Source organism: Denticeps clupeoides, chromosome 15 (genome assembly GCF_900700375.1).
Source record: "Denticeps clupeoides chromosome 15, fDenClu1.1, whole genome shotgun sequence".
Taxonomy (NCBI): domain Eukaryota; kingdom Metazoa; phylum Chordata; class Actinopteri; order Clupeiformes; family Denticipitidae; genus Denticeps; species Denticeps clupeoides.
The window spans coordinates 14,912,903-14,932,741 of NC_041721.1; the positions used below are offsets into that span (position 1 = coordinate 14,912,903).

Here is a 19,839-nt window from a genome sequence, read left to right on the forward strand (position 1 = left end):
GTCACAAAAGGCCCATAAGGACTCAGATGCCGTTTAATGTGGCAGTTAATGGTGCTGCTTAATTGAGCTTAGTGTTTAATTAATTAATGAGCTAGAATAAGACTGCGGCATCTGATGGCGGTGCGCTGGGAGAGCTAAAACCCACCCGTACAGAGACAAGGGCGGTCTACTCCGCACACACGCCACAGTCACATCAAAATAGCCCTTGTAGTGACCTGATGAACGCCTTACAGGGAGACACACCTTTGTGTGTGTGTGTGTGTGTGGCTTGACCTGAACATTTTTAGAGTGGAAAGACACTTGTTCCTTGCTGGCAGCAGAGATCATTGGTTTTGGAAGACTGTGAAGGTTGCACACAGCTAATGATTGGCCGAGAAGAAATGAATTGTCACTGCTGGAAATGTCCAACGTTATTATAAAAGCAGACACAGGTTCACCAAAACAGAGAGTCGAGGTAGAAGGGCCTACGCAACGTGGCCAGAACTCAGAACGTGCACGTGTCACAGTGACAGACATGAAGTTTGGCAGCCATTTTTCTTTCCTCCAACCCCCCCTGCCCACTTCAGATCTCTACTCTAATCCCACTGATGTGGTTAAGTGTGTGCAAAGCCCTCTGGACTCATCTCTCCGTGGCTTGGTCTGGATTTCACCACTTAATACCCCAGTCTCTCGCAGCACACGCCACACTGTTTTGTTAACTTCTGAACCTCAATTATCACATGTTGTTAATCCTCTGATTCGACAGACAAATGTGACACGGGGCTGTTTTCCCGACTCTCTCTGCCCCCCTTCTCCCTCTCGTACCTCTGGCTCGGTGCTCCTCTGCAGCACTCGTTACGGTGCTGCTGGCTCACGCGGCTTTGATCAGAATGTGTGATTTAGCTCGGTACATACGAGTGCAACCTTTTCATGCCTCCCTGTCTCCCAGCATTCCTGTGATGTTGACTGTGTAGAGTTGTGAAGCTCACAAAGAATGAATTTAATACTCCAAAACTTCATTTAGGGAATTGTACCATCAGCTTGCAGAAAAACTCTCTTCCTCTCAGTCTGTCCCACACACACACACACACACACACACACACTCTCCCTTTTTATTGATATATTTTTTTTCTTAGGAATTCCAAGGCCTCCGCATCCTCCTGATATATCTCCATACTACCCGCTATCGCCTGGCACTGTTGGCCAGATCCCCCATCCGCTAGGATGGTTAGTACCACAGTAAGGATCAATTTTTATTACTTCATTATTTACTTCATCACACTAATATGCAAATGTTATTCGCTACTTAGAATTCATTTTAAGGAAATATACCAATGAGAATATGTTGGTTTTTATATATTGTGCAGTATAATATGCCATATTGGCCCAATTATAAGATGACCCCTGTCCTTTTTTCAAGACAAATGAAAATACTCATTACAAAATATTGTATTTGGCGCCATCTATTGGTTCAACATTTTTGGTCTTTACAATAAATATAAGACAACTGCAATGTTTCAGATGTATTTTAAAGGATATTGATGTATTGTCTGTGGACCAATATGTTAATATGACTCTACTTAGTGTGCTACTCCTGTCCATTTTTGGACCAACAGTGAGGACGTATAATCTTACTGAGAAGCCATTTGTATTCTTTGTCGTTGCTCTTACCTGTCAGCACGCTGTCAAAAAAGTTATTCTCCTCTCCACCTCTGTTGTGGGACCTCAAGGTGTTTAACTTGGAGAATTACCCCACAGCTTGGCCACAGTGCCAAAACAAAGGCCTTCTCGCTCTCTCCCCGCTCCTTCTTTCTGCCATTTAAACATTCAAACGGTGCGCTTGTGGGGCCGCGGTAACTGCACCAAGGCTCTCTGCCCACTAAAATTCCCTAAGTTGCTTCTTTGTGGCAAACGCTATTTTGCATGTCTCTGTATTGTCCAATTAGAGTAATGAACGGTGATTGCCAGTGTTTTACCCACAATTCCGCACGGGGACTCTCCCCTGGTAACTCTTGTCAACACTTGTTAATGTGACAAAAGGCTACAAATTAAGCTCTGTTAATTTAATGTTTTCTCACCGCGATCTAAATACCGAGAGAGGCCCTGAGCGCGGCCTCGCCGCCTTTGATTCTGCTGCACTTTATTTTGGTATAAATTTACATTCATTATTGTTTGTCTTTGGATGTGTAGGCCTCAATTAGCGTGATGGCTCCATTAAAGAGACCCGCGCTTCGTCTTTAATTATCACAACAAAACACCTAGCACCAGCTTAGAGACATGGAGGCTTCTCTCCATCCACGCCGAGGCAAAGGGGGTTATGAAATTTAATTAGCCATTCCTATCAGATTTGTGGCATTCAAATTGTTCAGAGTTCTGACCAGCTTTGATACGCGGCCTTCAATCCCCTAGATTTTTGCCCTGATCAAATGAGAAATGAGCCGCCTGCACAGAAAGAGCGAGGCGTTTTTTAACCTTTCTCTTTTATTCTTTCCCAGCCCTCCTTTAAAAGAAAATCATCTTCATTTGCCTTACTTCTCTCTCTTTCTCTCTCTCAGGCAAGGTCAACCAGTTTACCCAATCACAACGGGAGGCTTTAGGCACCCTTACCCAACTGCGCTCACGGTCAATGCATCCATGTCAAGGTGAGTTGCACCCTGGGAAAAGGCGAATAGCATTTTTTCTTGTCAGTGGGTTGGAATAACGTTGAAAGTCTGCTCCCTTAAGGAGAGACAAAAAAACAACAGTCCATTCCCTTGTGCCAAACTCCATGTAAAATATTAATTAATATTTGATATATTATTAATTATTGTCATCATTTTATAATGAGGCCCCTGAAGAAAGTTTACCCCTGTGGATGGGTGATGGGAATGGACTGTGAATGGGAATGGCACTACATTTGGCCTTTAAAGACCAAAAAATATAGAAGTAAATGAACCCTTTAAAAAGGATAACAGCCCCAAGCTGGACTCTTGATTGGCCCGTTTGAGCCGGTTCTGGGTGGAGTTGCACCTTGGGGAGCACTTGTTGCCCCCGTTCCATGTGCATGTGCGTGTCTGCTTGTTTTTCATTGTGTATCTGGGATTGTTCCCCAGTGATGCATAAAATGTCTGTGTTGTGTGAGAATCGGAAAGGGTTAAAGCAATGAGAAATATCCAACATCTTTCCAAACAGAGGGAAATTGTTTCATATGGTGGCCGCAATCCAAAGCCAAAGTTGCACAGTTCTCAATGATGATGGTAGCGGAAATGACAGGGCTGGGGGTTTCTGCTGTGGTTTATAGCTCATCTGCAGAGGTTTGGTGGGACTGAAAGCACGTTTAAACTCACTTAATTGGCCCGTGATTTAAAAAGCTGCTTGGGACGGCTTAGCCCTGTGGATTCGGGTGACAGTGATGGATGTGTGTGAGTGAAGCAGCGATGGAGGGATGGTGATTGTAAGAGCAGGACCGAGCTGGAGCCCTAACGCTCAGCATGTGTAGGCCAGGTCGGATTCCTCGGCTCTAAACAGGCCTTTCCACGGTCTTTACAGGAGAAAAAAAAACATTTGCTTTTTACATTTGGTTTGAGGAACAGAACCTTGCAAAAAAACATTCATGTTCATTCATTTGTTGTTGCCTAATGGAAACCTTAATAATATCAGAAGCCTTATTAATTGAACAACTTCAAGTGTCTTAACGTGTATTAACTCTCGTATGATATCTGTACACAGTCGGAGCTGAAGCTGTCTGCCCTTTAATGTAACTTTATCACCATTAATGAAAAAATGGTCTCTTTTCGCATCATTCAGCACAGCATTTGAGCATTTTTGCTGCCGTCGGCACGGTTAAATTAGCGCGTGCAGCCGGAGCCGTAATTTAAGCTCAGCCCTGGTTATTGTAGCCGCTGCGCGGCTGCTTGACTCGGCGGCGTCTGCTCTGGCAGCCTCCAGTGGACCTGTGCCTAAGTGACAGCTAATTTCCCCTAATGAGAGCTTTATATTGTGATCATCTTATTTCCAGTGCAGCTAATTGAATCTGTTGAATGGGAGGCTGTGGGGGTGTGCGTGTTGACGGGGGCTGTGGGAGCAGCCTAATGCGTTTTGATGATTGGTAATTGAATTAGCATTGATGAATAGGTGGGGGTCTCTGTCTCTCTGGAGAAGGTGCTTTAGCATGTTTGTGTTAAAATCTCAGGAAGGAGGAGGTGGGGGCAGAACACCGGCCACCCAGTCAAAGGTGACCACGGCTCATAATGAGCTCCTGCCGAGAAGGTTACGTTAATTGTGTTTATTGCTTCCCAAAGCAAAGCTTCAAAAAACGAGGGGGAGTGCGAGAGAGACGGGGAGAACCAGGATGGTGGTTAGCCCCATATTAGCCGTTTTGATGCCATCTTACATCTCTGATGCCTTTGCATGCAATGAAAGAGCCACTCATTCACGTTTCATTGCACACAAAAAAATAAAACAAATTAGTGAATTAATCCAACTAATGCTAGACTTTTAAAGTACAAATTACTGAAGCGTTAGAAAAACAGATCTAAGTAATGTTACTGGTACTGCTGCCTGGGCGTTCTATGTATGCTCCACAATTCCCTCACTGTGACACAAGAGCTGTAATGGTGTCCAACGTGGAAAAGCTGTAAAGCTTAAAGCAGCCGTATCTCTACATATTGATAAATCGCTTCCTCCGCAGAGCATGTACGCTGGAACTGGGCAAGGAGCTATAACTATAGCATGTACACCACTGGCTGACTAACAGGGCCGCTCTGTCCAGGTAAAGGGTCTTGTCTTCATACAGACGGAGGGGGCCAGTGGAGCGGAGGATGTCGATCCGGCAAATTAGCAGCGTTATATTGAAATAATGGGCCGAGAGCCCAACACAGGTCTTCTCCCCGTCCAGTGTGATGGTCGGGCACCGGGCGGAGGTGTACGGTGGGGCTTCACCCCCCTCAAACACATGCGTGGCCTTTGATATTTTTCTCCAACTGCACTGCCGCGACGTCCCCCCTCCCCAAACCCCCCCAGAAAGAGCGAGAGCGCACCAGCGGGGTCATTATACATTAAACAGGTATGGGGGCCAGGTCCCATTGGCAATTAAATGCCACTCGCTGACACTTGGCTGGCTTGGTGGAGGATAGAGACGTCGGAGCCTGTGGGGCTCCTGCTCTCTCTCTCTCTGTCTGTCTAGGTCTCTCTCTATCTCTCTCACCCGGGCTAAATTGGTCGCAGGTTCTCCTTGCCACTGATGAGCTGGATGCGGGCCCCCCTGCTTCAAAGAGACGGGCCATCATGTTTAAACCATAACCTGAGCCGCACGGTGGCAAGCAGAGAGTTGGGTAGGGTGTGAGGTAGGGGGAGGACAGGACAGCAAGGAGGAGGAAGGAGAGAAAAAAAATTGGACAGAAGAACAGAGGAAATTTTAACAAGTAGAAAGGAGAAGTGTGAGTGTGTGTTTGTGTGTGTGTGTGTGTTGAGGGGAGGGGCTACAGCCGTGCCACAGCAGCCACTATGTTTGCTGGTCCCTACAGCACCCAGGCAGGAGCAGATGACATGGCGCAAACACAAATGTGTCAGTGATGAAGGGAGGAGAGAGGGAAAGAAAGAGAGAGAGATTGGGGGGCTGTGGAGGAGGAGGGGGGCATAGTCCCCAGAGAGCACCTCCAAGAGAAACTAGTTTTTCCTCGTTGAGTTTATGCTCATCATTATATTCTGGCTCCGAGCCATGCAGCCAGACACAGCAGGATAATGAGCTGTTTAAAAAAAAAAAAAAAAAACTCCCTCCCTCCCTCCCTTTCTCTCTCTTCCCCTCTTTTTTTTTTTCATCTTACACCCTTACTTGCAGATTTGTGTACGGTCACACTCACGCATGCACACATGGAAACCCGTGCGCGCATATAACATTTATCACACACAGCAACGCTTCTCGGTCTCATTAGCGCGCTCTTTGTAGATGGCGCGGCGTATCGGCAGATAATGCATCTCCAAAGATATCATCTTCAATCAGCGCGCCCAGAGCTGTGGAAAAAGAGTTTCATGAATTACACACACAGTGGGTGGGAAAACCGGAATCACGCCACCCTTAATAATGCCAATATATTATTGGGATTTTCACGATATGAAAAGAAAAGATAAATACATCAAGGCTCTGAAAAATGCTGCAAGTTGCACACTAGCTAAGGATAGATTTTATATCATCATGTTTTTAAGCATTGATATACTGACACACACACACACACACACACACACACATATATATATATATAATTTTTTTTATTTTTTTTTAAGAGATCTTCTTTGCAGCTCCTCTCCGATTTTCACACAACATGAACTGTTAATGACTGGAATGGAGTGTATTTTATTCTATTTTTATTGACTGGTATGTGTTTATATTTCTGTGTGTGCATGCATTTGTACTTGTCCACCCCCCATTTCACCCATGTCCATTCTGACGATTTACACAGTCTTCTGTCCTCCAGGTTCCCCCCTCACATGGTGCCCCCCCACCACAGTTTGCACACCACGGGCATCCCGCACCCGGCCATCGTCACACCCAGTGTCAAGCAAGAGTCGTCACACAGCGACATCGGCTCTCTAAACAGCTCGTGAGTGTCACGTTACTTCACACCTCAGTCAGTGTTTAAATGACCTCTGCATAAAATATTATTAGGCCCTTACTCAACGTCCAGGATCTCTTTCTCTGTGCAGAAAACATCAAGACTCTAAAAAGGAAGACGAAAAGAAGAAGCCGCACATAAAGAAGCCGCTGAACGCGTTCATGCTGTATATGAAGGAGATGCGGGCCAAAGTTGTGGCAGAGTGCACACTCAAAGAAAGCGCAGCTATCAACCAGATCCTCGGACGAAGGGTGAGCACATTTGCACCATAAATTACTGTCGCATCATTTATCATTTCCTCTAGCCCAGCGTCTCTCAGAAGATGCAATTTTATTCCTAATATGAATATTATTTGTTAATGACAGCCATCGACTACAAACTGAGCTATTACGTGTGTAGAGGACATTAACAATAATAATTTAAGCTCCTGGCAATATTTACACTAGCATACCACTAGAGGGAGCTTGATTAACACAGCTTGAGAACCTAGGTTCTAGCCAACATATGTACATCAACACAACTACACAAAGCAGAAATGAAAACAATGGAAATAAAGGTGCTAGCTAGCTAGCTATTCTAGCCTAAGCTAAGATTTTTCTGTGACGATTGTGCATGTCTGCAGTGGCATGCCCTATCTCGAGAGGAGCAGGCGAAATACTACGAGCTGGCCAGGAAAGAGCGACAGCTTCACATGCAGCTGTACCCAGGCTGGTCAGCACGAGACAACTATGTAAGTTTTTAAGTTTTCAACAAGTAACCTTCCACTTTCTTCCTCCCCTCGTAGAGAACCCAGAGCTCTGAGAAGGGTCCGACCCCCCCCCCCCCCCTTCCACACACACACACCCCTCCTCCACCCCCCACAGCACCGTGCAGTGTTTGGATTTTCCAGGAAGCGATTGTAGCTCGGTAGTCGTGCGTGCGCTAGCATCCAACTAAGGAGCTACTTGGAGAAAGAAAGCCTTTCTTCCCACACAGTCTTCTCAGAAGCAGCGGTCTTGAGGGAATGATTTCACCCATTACTCCTCTAAGGTCCCCTTTTGCTCACACAGTACCTACAACAATGAACTCAAAGGAGAAAGGAAGGGAGGAAAAAACCCACTGCAATGCACATGTGCTTTAGCTCACTTTTCAATCAGGCTTTCATATTTCCTTTCATTATTATTATTATTATAATTTGGTGTAGTGTGAATTTCACTTTGCGCTGTTCAGCTGGTTCTCACCGGAGAGCTGAAGAGCTTAATTACCTAATGGGGCTCTTCAGGAATCTACAACTTTGTCTGTCTGCGGCCTTGGCCTTAACCACAGCATTCACAATGACAATCGCAGCTGACATATACTCTACAGAGTGGGCCCACACACGGATTCTATCACAAGGATACATTAGAAATACTCAAAGGCTTGGTTGTGTTTAGTGCATTAACATTCAGGGTTTGGGCATTTTTTGTCCAAAAATTGCTGGAAAGGATGAAGTGAATCTACTGAAAATACATAATCATGCATATCCATTTCATTCGCGTACAGTGCCATTACAGCTCAGAACTAGTCAGTTACATTTGTTTGAGACCTGAGAGAGAGAGAGAAAGTAAAATCTAGTTTTAAGAAATCCAAGGATGAACCCAAACGTCTGGCCTACAGTGTATGTTATATAGATTGTATATTATGGCAGCACCTATGCTCACGCTCAGCAGCGTGTAAAGCCTACAGAAAGAATCAAAATGATGAGGCAACGCAGTCCGTGGCCACCCGTCCCTCTAGATAACCCACTTCTTCCCCAGCTAGAACACTAGAGCCTGCAGCTCCTCACAAAACAGGGGAAAATGTGTAACCGACTAACAAAGGCATGAAATGTGGAGCGAGAGAGGAGAAGAAGAAGGGAGAAAGTTCTCCTATGGCCTGTAGTGGGAGTTTGAACCTTCTGGGCACAGACATAAGTAAATAAATAAACAAGTTAAAAGGCTCAGGCACACTCTCGTCTCTCTTTCTCACTTTGTTTCTCTCTCTCGCTCTCTTTCTCAGACCTTCTTATTTCATGGTGTTCTGCAGTATAATAACTAAGGTTCTTGTATTTCTTTGTTTTTGGCGTGTAACCAACAGGGGAAAAAGAAGAAGAGAAAACGAGAAAAGCAGCAAGGAGAAGGCAATGGTAAGTGAGCTGCAATTATCTCTCATATTAGAGAAGACCCATCATCCGTCAGAAGTGTGACATCTCAAAGATAAAAGTCCAAGTTTTTTTTTTTTTTTCCCCTTCCTTCATCTTTTTTTTTTTCATGCCTGGCTCCTCAATTTGTATATAGTTATGCTACCCAATGCAATATTTACACGTTAGACTGCTTGTTATCCCTCCACCCTCCCTCCCCTGCAGTGTCCCTGTTGGGCTGCTAATAACATTGAATATGCATGGAAGCCCCACCCTACCCCACCACACCCCGACTGTCTTCCCCCGTCCCCCCAGCATTTAGCCCACTGTGTGAAGCGTATGCTCAGAGAATGCCTTCATGTTTACTGTTATTTCTGTTATTACTGTTACTGTTTGTGTTGCCTGAGTTATTGCCATGCCCGTCTGTCCATGAAGAGGGACTGCGTGTGTGCGCGTGTGTGTGTGGGTGGGTGTGTATGTGTGTGTGTATCGTTGGGCTTTGCCTGCTTGCCCCATTTGCATGCTTTTATATTCATAAATTACTATTGTGTTCATAATAATAGAAATCCACCCATATCTTTATATTAAGGAGGTTTGCAAACTCTACAGTTTATCTTCATTCCATACTCGTTTACTATTAATCACGTTGATATTGTCTTATTCCTTATTATTATTATTATTACTAGTATAATTATTATAGCGATGAGACCATCTTGTGAGTTTGTAAAGAAGAAAATGCGCAGTTATTTTTCATGTCTTTGGGCGGAAGAACGACTTTTGAAGGCCTCTTTTATCTGCTCTTTTTTTCAGAACACAGGGAATATTTCCCAAACCCTTGCCTTTCACTTCCTCCGATTACAGGTGCTAATGTCATTTTGAGTCTTAAATTACTAACTGAATTCATTTTTTATTCCCTCCTCTTATTTCAGTTCATTATGTTTTTTTCATCTATCCATGTATGTGCATTATCTGTTTAACCAAGAATAATTTAAACAAATGTTTTACAGCATGTTTCCCCTTTTGTCCTTTTTATTATTATTATTTCATTTGAACAAATGCTGGTATATTATTATCGCTTTTGCTCATACATCAAAGATGTTTTCCTAACAAACCAATATCAATTTAATATTGCGTATATAGCTATATTATAGCTATTTGCTCAGTATTCAGCTCTAGAAAATATATATGCAAATGTATGTATATATATAGATATACTGGATGGTGAAGATAATAATAAGACTTATTACCAGGGTAAACCTCCTTAATCTATTAGCTTCAGTCCCTGCCTCCTGTGGATCAGCTGTACCGTACGTCAGCATGAGTCTGAAGCTCCGCTCCGCTGCTGCACTCAGACCTGGACGCAGCCAGCCAGACCCCAACCCCGGCGCCTCCGGCCCCATTCCCGCCGCGCCGGGGTGAGGGGTCGGGTCCCAGGCTGCGTCCAGGCCTGATCGGCTCCCCTACGCCCTCTAACACCCACCCTGCTATTATGGGGATCTACCTGGCGCCTCGGCTTCACCTTGCTTCCTCACTCGCCCTGTCTGCTGCCCCCCCCCCTACCCACACCCCCATGCAGCCCTCAGTATAAGCCCTTCAGAATTTAGCAGAACTGTAATCAGTCCCGCTGTACCCTGAGCACACATCAACAAACAGCTGCTTTGCTCTTAGAGGGAGGTTTTTTGGTGATTTTACACATGACTTATGGCACATTTCATGTCATTTTCCCATAAACTTTGATTTCTTTGTTTTGCTTGTGCTTTGATCTTTAACACTAACTCTTTATCTGGCTGTTCTTTACTTGATTGACATTCAAAACATTCATTTTTTAAATTATTTATTTCTATATAAATATATGTTTATTTATATTATTGCTGGGTGGGGGGTTGAATATGAATGTGATAATTTCGAGCATCACAGATTCATTGGTTTCCATTTTCTCCTTTTGTATTTCTGTATCTGTCTCCTCTCTCCCCTCCCTCACCTCCGCTGGCTTTCCCCGTCCGTCTTTTCACCGGGTGTAGACCTGAGCGCCCCTAAGAAGTGTCGCGCGCGCTTCGGGCTCGATCAGCAGAATAACTGGTGTGGGCCGTGCAGGTGTGTATTGTGTGTGCTGGCAGGTACGCTAGAGCCAGGCGGGGTGACTGGTCCTCCGCTGTGAGGTTGGTACTTCTTCCTTTTCCCTGTCGCAGCCCCTCTTCCCTTCCTCCCCAAAGCTGCTCCAGTCGCACTGCTCTCTTTTAATTGGGTTTTTTTTCCCCCCCTTAATGTGGGCTGGCGTGGCGGGTCTGTGTTTTGTGCCTGAGTGTGTGTGTGTGTGTGTGTGTGTGTGTACTGTACTGTATTGTACAATCCAAAATCCAAACAGGGGACATTCATGCTGATACAGAGAATATGTAATTGTAAGGGGCTGGGGGTGATGGGGAGGTTCTGTCACACCCGGTAAGTTTTGGAAGAGGTACCAACGATCACGTGACCGCTGAGCCCTGAGCTCTAGCTACATGCCATGTGTGTCCAGTGACGAGTGTCAATTTGTCTTTTTTTTTTGTGTCCTTCTTGTTGTATGTCGTATGTTTGCCTCTCTGGATAACAGATGCAAATACCCCTAAGAAGTGTCGTGCCTTGTTCGGGCTTGACCAGCTCAGTATGTGGTGCAAACCATGCAGGTATATTCCCAAGTAGTCATTCTGGGAGACGGGTGAAATGGATGATCATGTTGGCTGTGAGGAAATGATTTGTTCACATCAGATGTGTCTGTAAAATGTTCTTTGTTTTAATATGTCCTATGGCAGAAAATGGGTTGGACAGACAGACACTAGGAGGGCTGTCAGTCATCTTCTATAGTAAATCCTGATTATTTATACTCAGTGGATGCACATTGAACAGAATTGATACGAATAAAAGTGACAGTATGTCAAACCGACTACTAGTGAAATTTCTTAATAGACCAATAAGCAATGAGGGGTCATAGGGTAGAGTTGAAGTTAACTCTAACCCATGCTCTCAAGTTGCTTACTGCATTAATCAGTGAAAGTATTAGACAAATCCTCAACATTTAAATTATGTATGAAGTAAATCAATAAAAAGTGCTATTATACTTCAATAATAGGTAACAGTTGCCAAGCAACACATCAGCATCAAAATAAAAATGCCTCCTGGCACGTTAATATCCATATGACATGGATATTTTCAAGCCATCCTTTAGCTTCTGAACGAATCGTATTCTAGGTCCAGGTTACATGAGTATTGACAGCCCTTCTTTTTTATCAGGCCGCACCGAAATACCCACTTTCTGCCTTGGCCGTATATATATGTATGTACCCGTGCCTCTGTATTTCTTCTGAAGTTCTGATTGGTTAGTTCCCTAGTGCTATCTTGTTCTGAGCTCCCCCATTGCTCGTTCTCTTTTTCTTGTGTTTTTTTTTTTTTTTTTTTTTTTTTTTTTTTTTTTTATTGACTTTTATTTTTTCCCTGAGGGGCCAAATTGACACTTTCCTGCCCTTTCCTCCTCCTCTTCCCTATGTTCTTCTAACACCCACTCTGATAACCTTTACTCAGTCCCAACCTGTTGTCTTTCTGTTCTGACACAAGCAGTCTTTGAATTGGGAATATTTTCATGGTAGGTATTTGTTTCTGCTAAGTAATACCCTTCTCTGTGTCATGCTTGTGTATCTCTCCTCTCGCCTCCACGTCCTAGATGCCGGACATCGTAACACCTCATGCACATCGTATGTTGTACGCTGCAGTTCTCACACGTATATTGCCATGCCCGTACTGTATGTGGTCATTTGTTCTATATTTTATTCATTTTCCATTCGGTTTGCGTACGTAGCATTTCCGTGTCTCTCACTTTTGCGCCAGTTCCTTCCCCCCTAGACCTATGGCAGGCTGCGTCGTAAAAGGGCTACAGAGGGCACGGCGTGGTAGCTGGCGCGCTACCTGTACGCGGCCCCGTGCGGCCAATGGGAAAGAGCGTTCGGCCGGGGGGGAGGTGGGAGGCGCCGGGGTAATTGTGGCTTCATTTACGGAGCCGTGAGGCTGAAAAACGCCCGCTTAGCCCCTCATTTCCTCGCACACATATCTGCAGTAATTCCCCACGAGACGCCGAAATCAATAGGCTACACGAGAAGGATGCGTAGAATCGATGCGCCTCTTAAAAACCATGAAGATGAGCTGATTTGGAAGGCGGCGTTTTTGACGGGCAGGCCGCGCTCCAGCCCGCAAGACACTGGGGTAGGGCCGAGGCTAGCGCCGCGAAGGCCAGAGACGTTCCGTAGTCGGAAAAAGGTAGCCCAGGAGAGATTTCCCCCCCAAAACTTCCCCTGCATGTCTCCAGCTCAGCGCAACCTGTGGCCCCGTGCACTCGTTTTAGCAGGTTTCTCTCGTCCCATTCCGGCGTTCCGTCCATCTGTGTGCCTCTCTACCTCTCAGAGTCTCCCAGGTCTGTCTCCTGTTCCTGTTCTCTAATTTCTTTTCTTTTCTCTTCTTTTTTTTTTTTTTTTTTTTTGTCTTAAACCTATATCTGCATACCAAGTACAGGCAGGGGTATGACTTGAGAAACAATCCTTACCGGGATGGGGTCTTAACCTTCTCAAAATCTCTCCTCCTCCCCTCTGATGTCATCCTCCTCTCCTTCCTTCCCCCTCTTTCCTTCCCTTTCAGTGTTAGCGAAGGCTGAATAAATATACCGAGGCCTAAGGCAGGCTTAGCAAAGATCCAATATTACATAGATATAGATATATATTTTTTGGTGGGTGGGTCAGGTCAGGGTAAGAAGAGGTGTGTTGAAGCCCCTCCCCTCACCCACCATCACTTTCTACCCTCTCCTACCAGGGCATCTCACTCCCGTGGAGACGGGAAAGTCTCTTTTTTTTCCCCTTCTCCCCTCCGCCTCGTCTCGGCGCGTCTCCCCCTGTGAGTGATCGCTCGGCGCTGCTGTGTCTCCAGCCAGACCAGATTTGCCCTTTTTCTCTGGTGCGTGCGCGCCGTGGCTGTTTTGTTTTGGCGAGATTCGTTGGCCGTAGGCAGCGCAGACGAGGTGGGGTCCTGACCCGAGCGAAAATGCAAACATGTCGACGTGACCCCCCCGTGCATCACTCTCACGCACATGTCTTAGGGGCAGCGTCTACTCACCTCTCACCCCTTCATCTGAACTCCCCCTGCCCCCTTAGGAGATGAGAGAGAGAGATCGGGAAAGAGAGAGAAAGAAAGAAAGAAAGAAGGGAGGAGAAAGGATGAGAGACGGATGTGTAAAGTGGGGTTTCCCCCTTGCGGTTTCTTCTTTCAGCTTTGTTTTTTTTTTTTTTTTTTTCTTTCTTTTTAAGACAAAGAAAGAAAAGAATTGAAGATCCCACACCAAAAAAAAACATGCCGCTTGCACGTGATAAAAGAAAATTTCACGTCTTCAAGAACCTCTGTCCCTTGGGCCTGCAAAAAACACCTCCTCATTTTGCTCTCGTCCTTCATCCTCTTCATCCTCGTCCAACATTTCCACGCATCTCTGTTTTCGTGTCTGTCTGTCCTCCACTCCGTCCATTTGCATGTGTCGGACAATTAGAAGTAAAGAAACCGAAGCGAAATTCTCTGTAAGCTTCACTGTTCTCTTAACTGCCTAGAACCTAAACGCTAGTAAAAAATTGGTCGGATGTGGGATTGGGATTGGGATTAGATGCCCCGCGTGACGTCCCTGGCACTGACGTGAGGTGACCTTTTTGTGAAATTTGTGCATTTAAGTCAATGGTGAAGCTCAACAAGAGTCGCTGCTGACGTTGGAGACGGTTGTGAGAGTGTCTAAGACGTGTTCCCTTTCTTCCGTCCCGCAGGAGAAAAAAGAAGTGCATTCGCTACATTCAAGGTGAAGGCAGCTGTGCCAGTCCTCATTCTTCGGACGGAAGCTTACTAGATTCCCCCCCTTCCTCCCCTTCCCTGGTTGCCCCTTCCCCGACCTCGAAAGAGCCCACCAAACCGCAGACTGAACAAATACAACCTCTCTCACTGACTCTGAAGCCAGCCCCCCCACTGGCCTCCGCACACCACCAACACCAACACCTCCTCCCAGTAGCGCCGCCACCACTGGCTCTGCTGGAAAAACCGCCCGGCGCCTCCCACAACGGATCCCTGGATCACACGGACGTGTCGTCGTCCTCGCGTCCATCAGGATCGTCCTCTTCCTCCTCCTCCTCCTCCTCCTCCTCCTCCTCCTCCTTGTCCTCGTCGTCACTAAGCAAGTCCTCGATGGCCACGGTGGCGCTGTGCCACCCCCTCTCCTCCCTGCTCCCCAACAGTGCACCCACGCAGCCTCTCTCGCTCGTAACCAAGTCTATAGACTAAGTTTGCAAACTGCTTCCACATCGTTTTATGTCTTTTCTCCAACTTTTTTCATTTTACGCCATGACTTGGAAATACTTTGTTTTCTTTCTTTCTCTTTTTTTTTTTTTGTAAACAAAACTCATTGGTCAATATTTGACCTTTCATTATCTTACAAAAGGAACTATATAAAGAAAAGTACAGTACATTGTGTTGTAGATTTTAGCTTTGTGAATCTGCCAAAAGTTTGATTTTTTTTTTTGCTCTGTAAAACAGGAAATACATGCTATGTTGTTCAGCCTAGACATTAAAATACAGCTATAAATGCTAGTCCAGATATCCAGTGAGCTGATTTATTATCATTTTCTAAGAGTTGGTTCTTACCTTTATTTGTATTAAATACGAGCTTGCGAACCAATCACTTTACACCCTTCTAAATGAACAGAATAACAGGAGGGCACGAGGGCCGCGGGGTCTCATGTCCAGCTGAGGAACAACTCCAGTAATAGTGTGGTGTTACTTGTCTAAATGTACAGAAAATATTTTGCGGAGGATTTGCTGTGTTGATATCCGTCATTTCACTGCATCTTCTCTGTTTACCTTGGAGGGGGGGGTGGGGGGGCAGGTTGTGGGTATTCAGTATAAAATGTCACATTAGGACCAGTAGTATTTATTACTTTAGAGATCGCTTGTACGTTGTCCATTTTGAAATCTTTTCTTTATACATTGTACAAAATTTTTAAGTGTGTGCGTGTGCGTGTATGTAAGTATGTATGTAAGCGTGTATGTATGTGTGTGTACACACACATATAATCCATTTTTACAAGGTATATTGGTTTTATTTTGGTACTTTTTTTTTTTTTATTATTATTTCCTTCAGCTGATGACCAGAATTCCACCAATTTTTCCCAGATCAGAAATTTATTTAAAGAAACACTATAAGCCATTTTACAACACTTGAAAATGGGGAATATGAGTTCAGTGTCTTGAGTAGCTGGTTGGCCCTCATTTTTTCTATTGCACAGTCTCACACCTTACAGACTGTAGAATCGTGTACAGATTTTCCGTGCCAAAATTTGTGATAATTTTCACTCCCCCCTCTTCTAACGCTGTAGTTTTATTTTGTTGTTGTTGTCGTCGTTCTTTCATTTTTTAAACCATACTTTGCTGTGACGTTACATAGATTGCTATGTATGTAGTATAAATGTTGCTATAACAAATGTGTTTGGTAGCAGATTGTCAAATATTAAAATTTAAACGACAGACATACTGTATAAACCCCTCAAGGGCCAAATTATGTATATTAGGAGGTTCATAAAAAACTATTAAATACAAAAACACACACAAACTGCCACTTTTAAGTACACTACTACATATAGGTAGATAGAAAAAATAGGCATGTTGATGTTGCAAGAAGCTGTAAAAAAAAGATAAAAAAAAAAAACAATAAAAAAAAATAAAAATAAAAAAACAACAACAGAATCATCCATTCGGTGCCATTGTAGTTGACATGACGCGACTGTAACCTGTCGATTTCTTCTCTGGTTTATTACAATGCTAATGATGAATAGTTTGAATGTTTCCTTAACAGCTGTGATGACCTTGTTTTGTTTTATGCTTTTTTCTCCTTTTGGTTCTTTTTTTTTTTTGGTTTCTTTTTTTTGGTTATTTTAAATGGTTCAAAAACCATGTTTTTTGTAATGAATAAATGTTTATGCTGTACAGTCTCTGTAGCATGCAGTTCTGTATTAATAAAAGCAACTTAGTATGTGCAGACTGGTTGACTGTTTGCTGATTTAGCATCTGAAAATGAAACAAATGAAAGACATCCCTTAATTAATTTGATATGCAAGTTTTCTGGTACTAAATTTAGAATTATTCCAAAAGTATGGGTGCAAAAAACAAAAGCAACTTAGTATGTTCTTCTCTCTGTAAAGTATTGGGCAACTTCACATGTTTTTGTAAAATGGCATCTGTAATTATTTGTGCCTCAGGAATAAGGACAGACGCAGAAAGACGAGAAATGATTTTGGAAATGATTCAAATCCACCTGAAAGCAGTAAGTCTCCTGCAGCAGGCAGGGGGTCATACGGCGTAAATCTCCTAACAAACTGTTCCTCCCATCTGTTTCTACTCCTGGTGGAATCTGGAAAGGAGACATTCCTCCGGCTGAAGCAATCAACGTTTTAGCCCCCATCCAAAATCTCAATTTCATTGCTCAGTTGCATCTCCCCTGCTTCCTTAATGCTGATCAGCCTGATGCTGATCTTATATATCTCTATAACTGAGATTGAATTTATTTACATGAGTAAATACATATAAAATATGTACCTATTATATAAACAGTCCCTGCCCTAAAAGAACAGATTTGTTGAGCCATGATCAAAGCTCTGATGATTTACTCATTAATACTGGGAGAAAGAATGTTTAATAAAAATATGAATGTGTTTAACTGTGCTTGTATCAAAGGTCCGTTTTATGACTAAAACACCCTTGATAAACCATGATTTAAAAAAAAAAAATTAAAAAGAGCTTTATGAACTGCTGCCAAATCCAAATTCTTGAAGAATTTGTATGCTTTAGATAAATTAATATGTTGCCATGTTCTGGTGCATGCCTTTTTGCTGCTTTGAAACTGAAATCTTTTTAAAAACCATACACCAGAAATGCTAATCCTAATGATGGTAACCACAATCTTAATACTATAAACTATAAATTATATTCTATAAGTTTCATTTCAATTCTATATCGACAAATTAACAATTTTTTCACATCAACAATTTACATTAACTTCATTTGACCCAGAAAACAACTGCAGGATACAAATTGTGCAAAAAGTGCCACAGGGAGTGGAACCTGACAAACTGACATGTCATTAATGATTCACTGATTTACAGACAGGCTTGTGTCACTCTGCGCTCTGGGCAGACATGCTGCTGACAGCGGTGGCAGGCCTGTGAGAACTTCACAGTGGCAGGGTACAGAGGGCACACCTTTTATGCCTAGAGGGGGTTCTGCTGCCAAGCATTACACCCCATCAGCCAAGGGTAGACCCAGTCCCGCCTCATCTCGAACACCTTCAACCACATTAGAAGATGGGAGGTCAGCACTACTTTATGCTTAATGGTCGATAAGAAATGTTTTGTCCATTTAAATGTTGTCCGGACACTGCAATCTACTGTGGTAGCTTGATTTGGATGTTAATGGATGGTATATTTCCCTCTTCACAGGGTTTCCGATCCCATTCAACTGGCTGGTGGAACAACTTGCCCTGCTCCATTCAACTAGCCGAGACTAAGCATTAAGAAGCAGTTGAAAACCCACTTGTTCAAAAAGTATTTCAGACCAATCTACACACGCACATGCACACACACTGCACAAAATATATATATTTATTTCTTTTTCACCATCTAGCACTTAACAATTTCTGAGCATGTTCTTTTTTCTGACAAGTTTGGCCTTATCAGGCCTTATCAGGCCCTTATGTAGCGTATGCTACATAAAGTAAAGTAAAGTATATTTACATATATTTATTACATTATATTCCACATTATTTCCACTGGAATGCTGGTAGGTCACTCACGTAAGCTGGTAAGTCACTTTAAAATTGATTATTAGGAAATACTTTTTATTGATTTTAGTGCAGCAGAAAACAGTTACACTGAGGAAGCAATAAAACTGGCCAAATTCACAACAGTTTAGTGCTGACTGGTGCTTCAGCATATGGGTTCATCTCCTTCGTCAATGACTATTTCTTTTCATTGTGTAATATTTTCTGTGAAGGTTTTTGTTTGTTTTTAATTTGTAAATTCGATATGTAACTCATGTTTACATGTAATACGTGTAGTGACATTATATATTTAAATGCATGCTGAGTGGTATGGGACAGGTACATGTGGGCTCTTGAGGGTCTAAAGCAGAAGTAATTAGAACACAGCGCAAATCCCAAATGTATTTGCTGATCGAAAAGCCTGAGTTGAGATCGAAAGCCTGAGTTGTGTATTTACCATTTAAGCCCAGTATATAGTTCACAAAAGAACTTGCCTGAAATCAATGGAACCCCGTGTAAGAAAAGTTCTCTTGAAGACTCACCAGTACACACCCCTCCCCTCCATCCCAGCAAAGCTACCTGGATATAAAGCTAAATGGAAAGCGGGAAAATGTACTATTATGGTTGTAAATGACCTTTTCTTTTCTTTTGAAGAAAGGAAAATTGCACAAATCAGCTGAATGTTCTCAGAGTTGAGGCGAGGAGGAAAATAAAGGGAACGAAAACCCCAGATGTTCAGTGATCATTCACTGAATTGAATCAGTGTACTTGTTTTAAAGTATTCCTCACCTCTCTCGGCGTGCTACTGTGACAACCTGATTTAGGTGCGGCGAAATGATGCGGTGCATTCAGGTAAACAAGCGGTCAATGCCATCGCAGTCAGCAGAAGTTTGCGTTGCATAAAGCCTTCACTTCACAAAGACAACACAGAAAGTAATTCATCATTCTCTCTTGAGGTCAGTGGATCAGTCTCATTGTGATGAATGGTCTACACATGTGGAACATCTAGGCAACCTCATTGGACAGAAATTATATAAATTCAATGGAACAGTATAACACTGCACAACTACAGAATCGCAGAGACTGTGCGTATTTTTAGCTATGATCAAAATCTGTCTTTGAAAAGCTACGAAGGCCAGAAAAGAATCAATTTTAACCCTAGAAATTGCAGATTTCTTGTATTTTAAATATTCGTTATGGCAGGCTTTAGTGATAAAAATGAATCATTAATTTAAATCAATCACAATTAATTATTTTCAAAATTCTTTGCAAAATTTTTG

General features: G+C 43.4%; 1 protein-coding gene across 31 annotated transcripts in view; it reads left to right on the forward strand.

Moving 5' to 3' along the window:
• tcf7l2 (transcription factor 7 like 2) overlaps nucleotides 1-16,480 on the forward strand; it is a 73,223-nt gene extending 56,743 nt beyond the window's left edge. For 3 of the 31 annotated variants that reach the window (XM_028953948.1, XM_028953939.1, XM_028953950.1), the window contains 9 exons: nucleotides 1,116-1,218; nucleotides 2,535-2,621; nucleotides 6,432-6,557; nucleotides 6,661-6,820; nucleotides 7,192-7,299; nucleotides 8,664-8,712; nucleotides 9,517-9,567; nucleotides 10,728-10,800; nucleotides 14,526-16,480. In XM_028953948.1, coding sequence (XP_028809781.1) covers nucleotides 1,116-1,218; nucleotides 2,535-2,621; nucleotides 6,432-6,557; nucleotides 6,661-6,820; nucleotides 7,192-7,299; nucleotides 8,664-8,712; nucleotides 9,517-9,567; nucleotides 10,728-10,800; nucleotides 14,526-15,033 — 1,265 coding nt within the window. In that variant the 3' untranslated portion in view covers nucleotides 15,034-16,480. Of the gene's footprint in view, nucleotides 1-1,115; nucleotides 1,219-2,534; nucleotides 2,622-6,416; nucleotides 6,558-6,660; nucleotides 6,821-7,191; nucleotides 7,300-8,648; nucleotides 8,713-9,516; nucleotides 9,568-10,727; nucleotides 10,801-11,296; nucleotides 11,370-12,261; nucleotides 12,323-14,525 lie in introns of those variants that run through there. The other 28 variants (XM_028953934.1, XM_028953946.1, XM_028953949.1 and 25 more) reach the window with 26 other exon arrangements.
• Nucleotides 16,481-19,839: the final 3,359 nt, after the last annotated feature.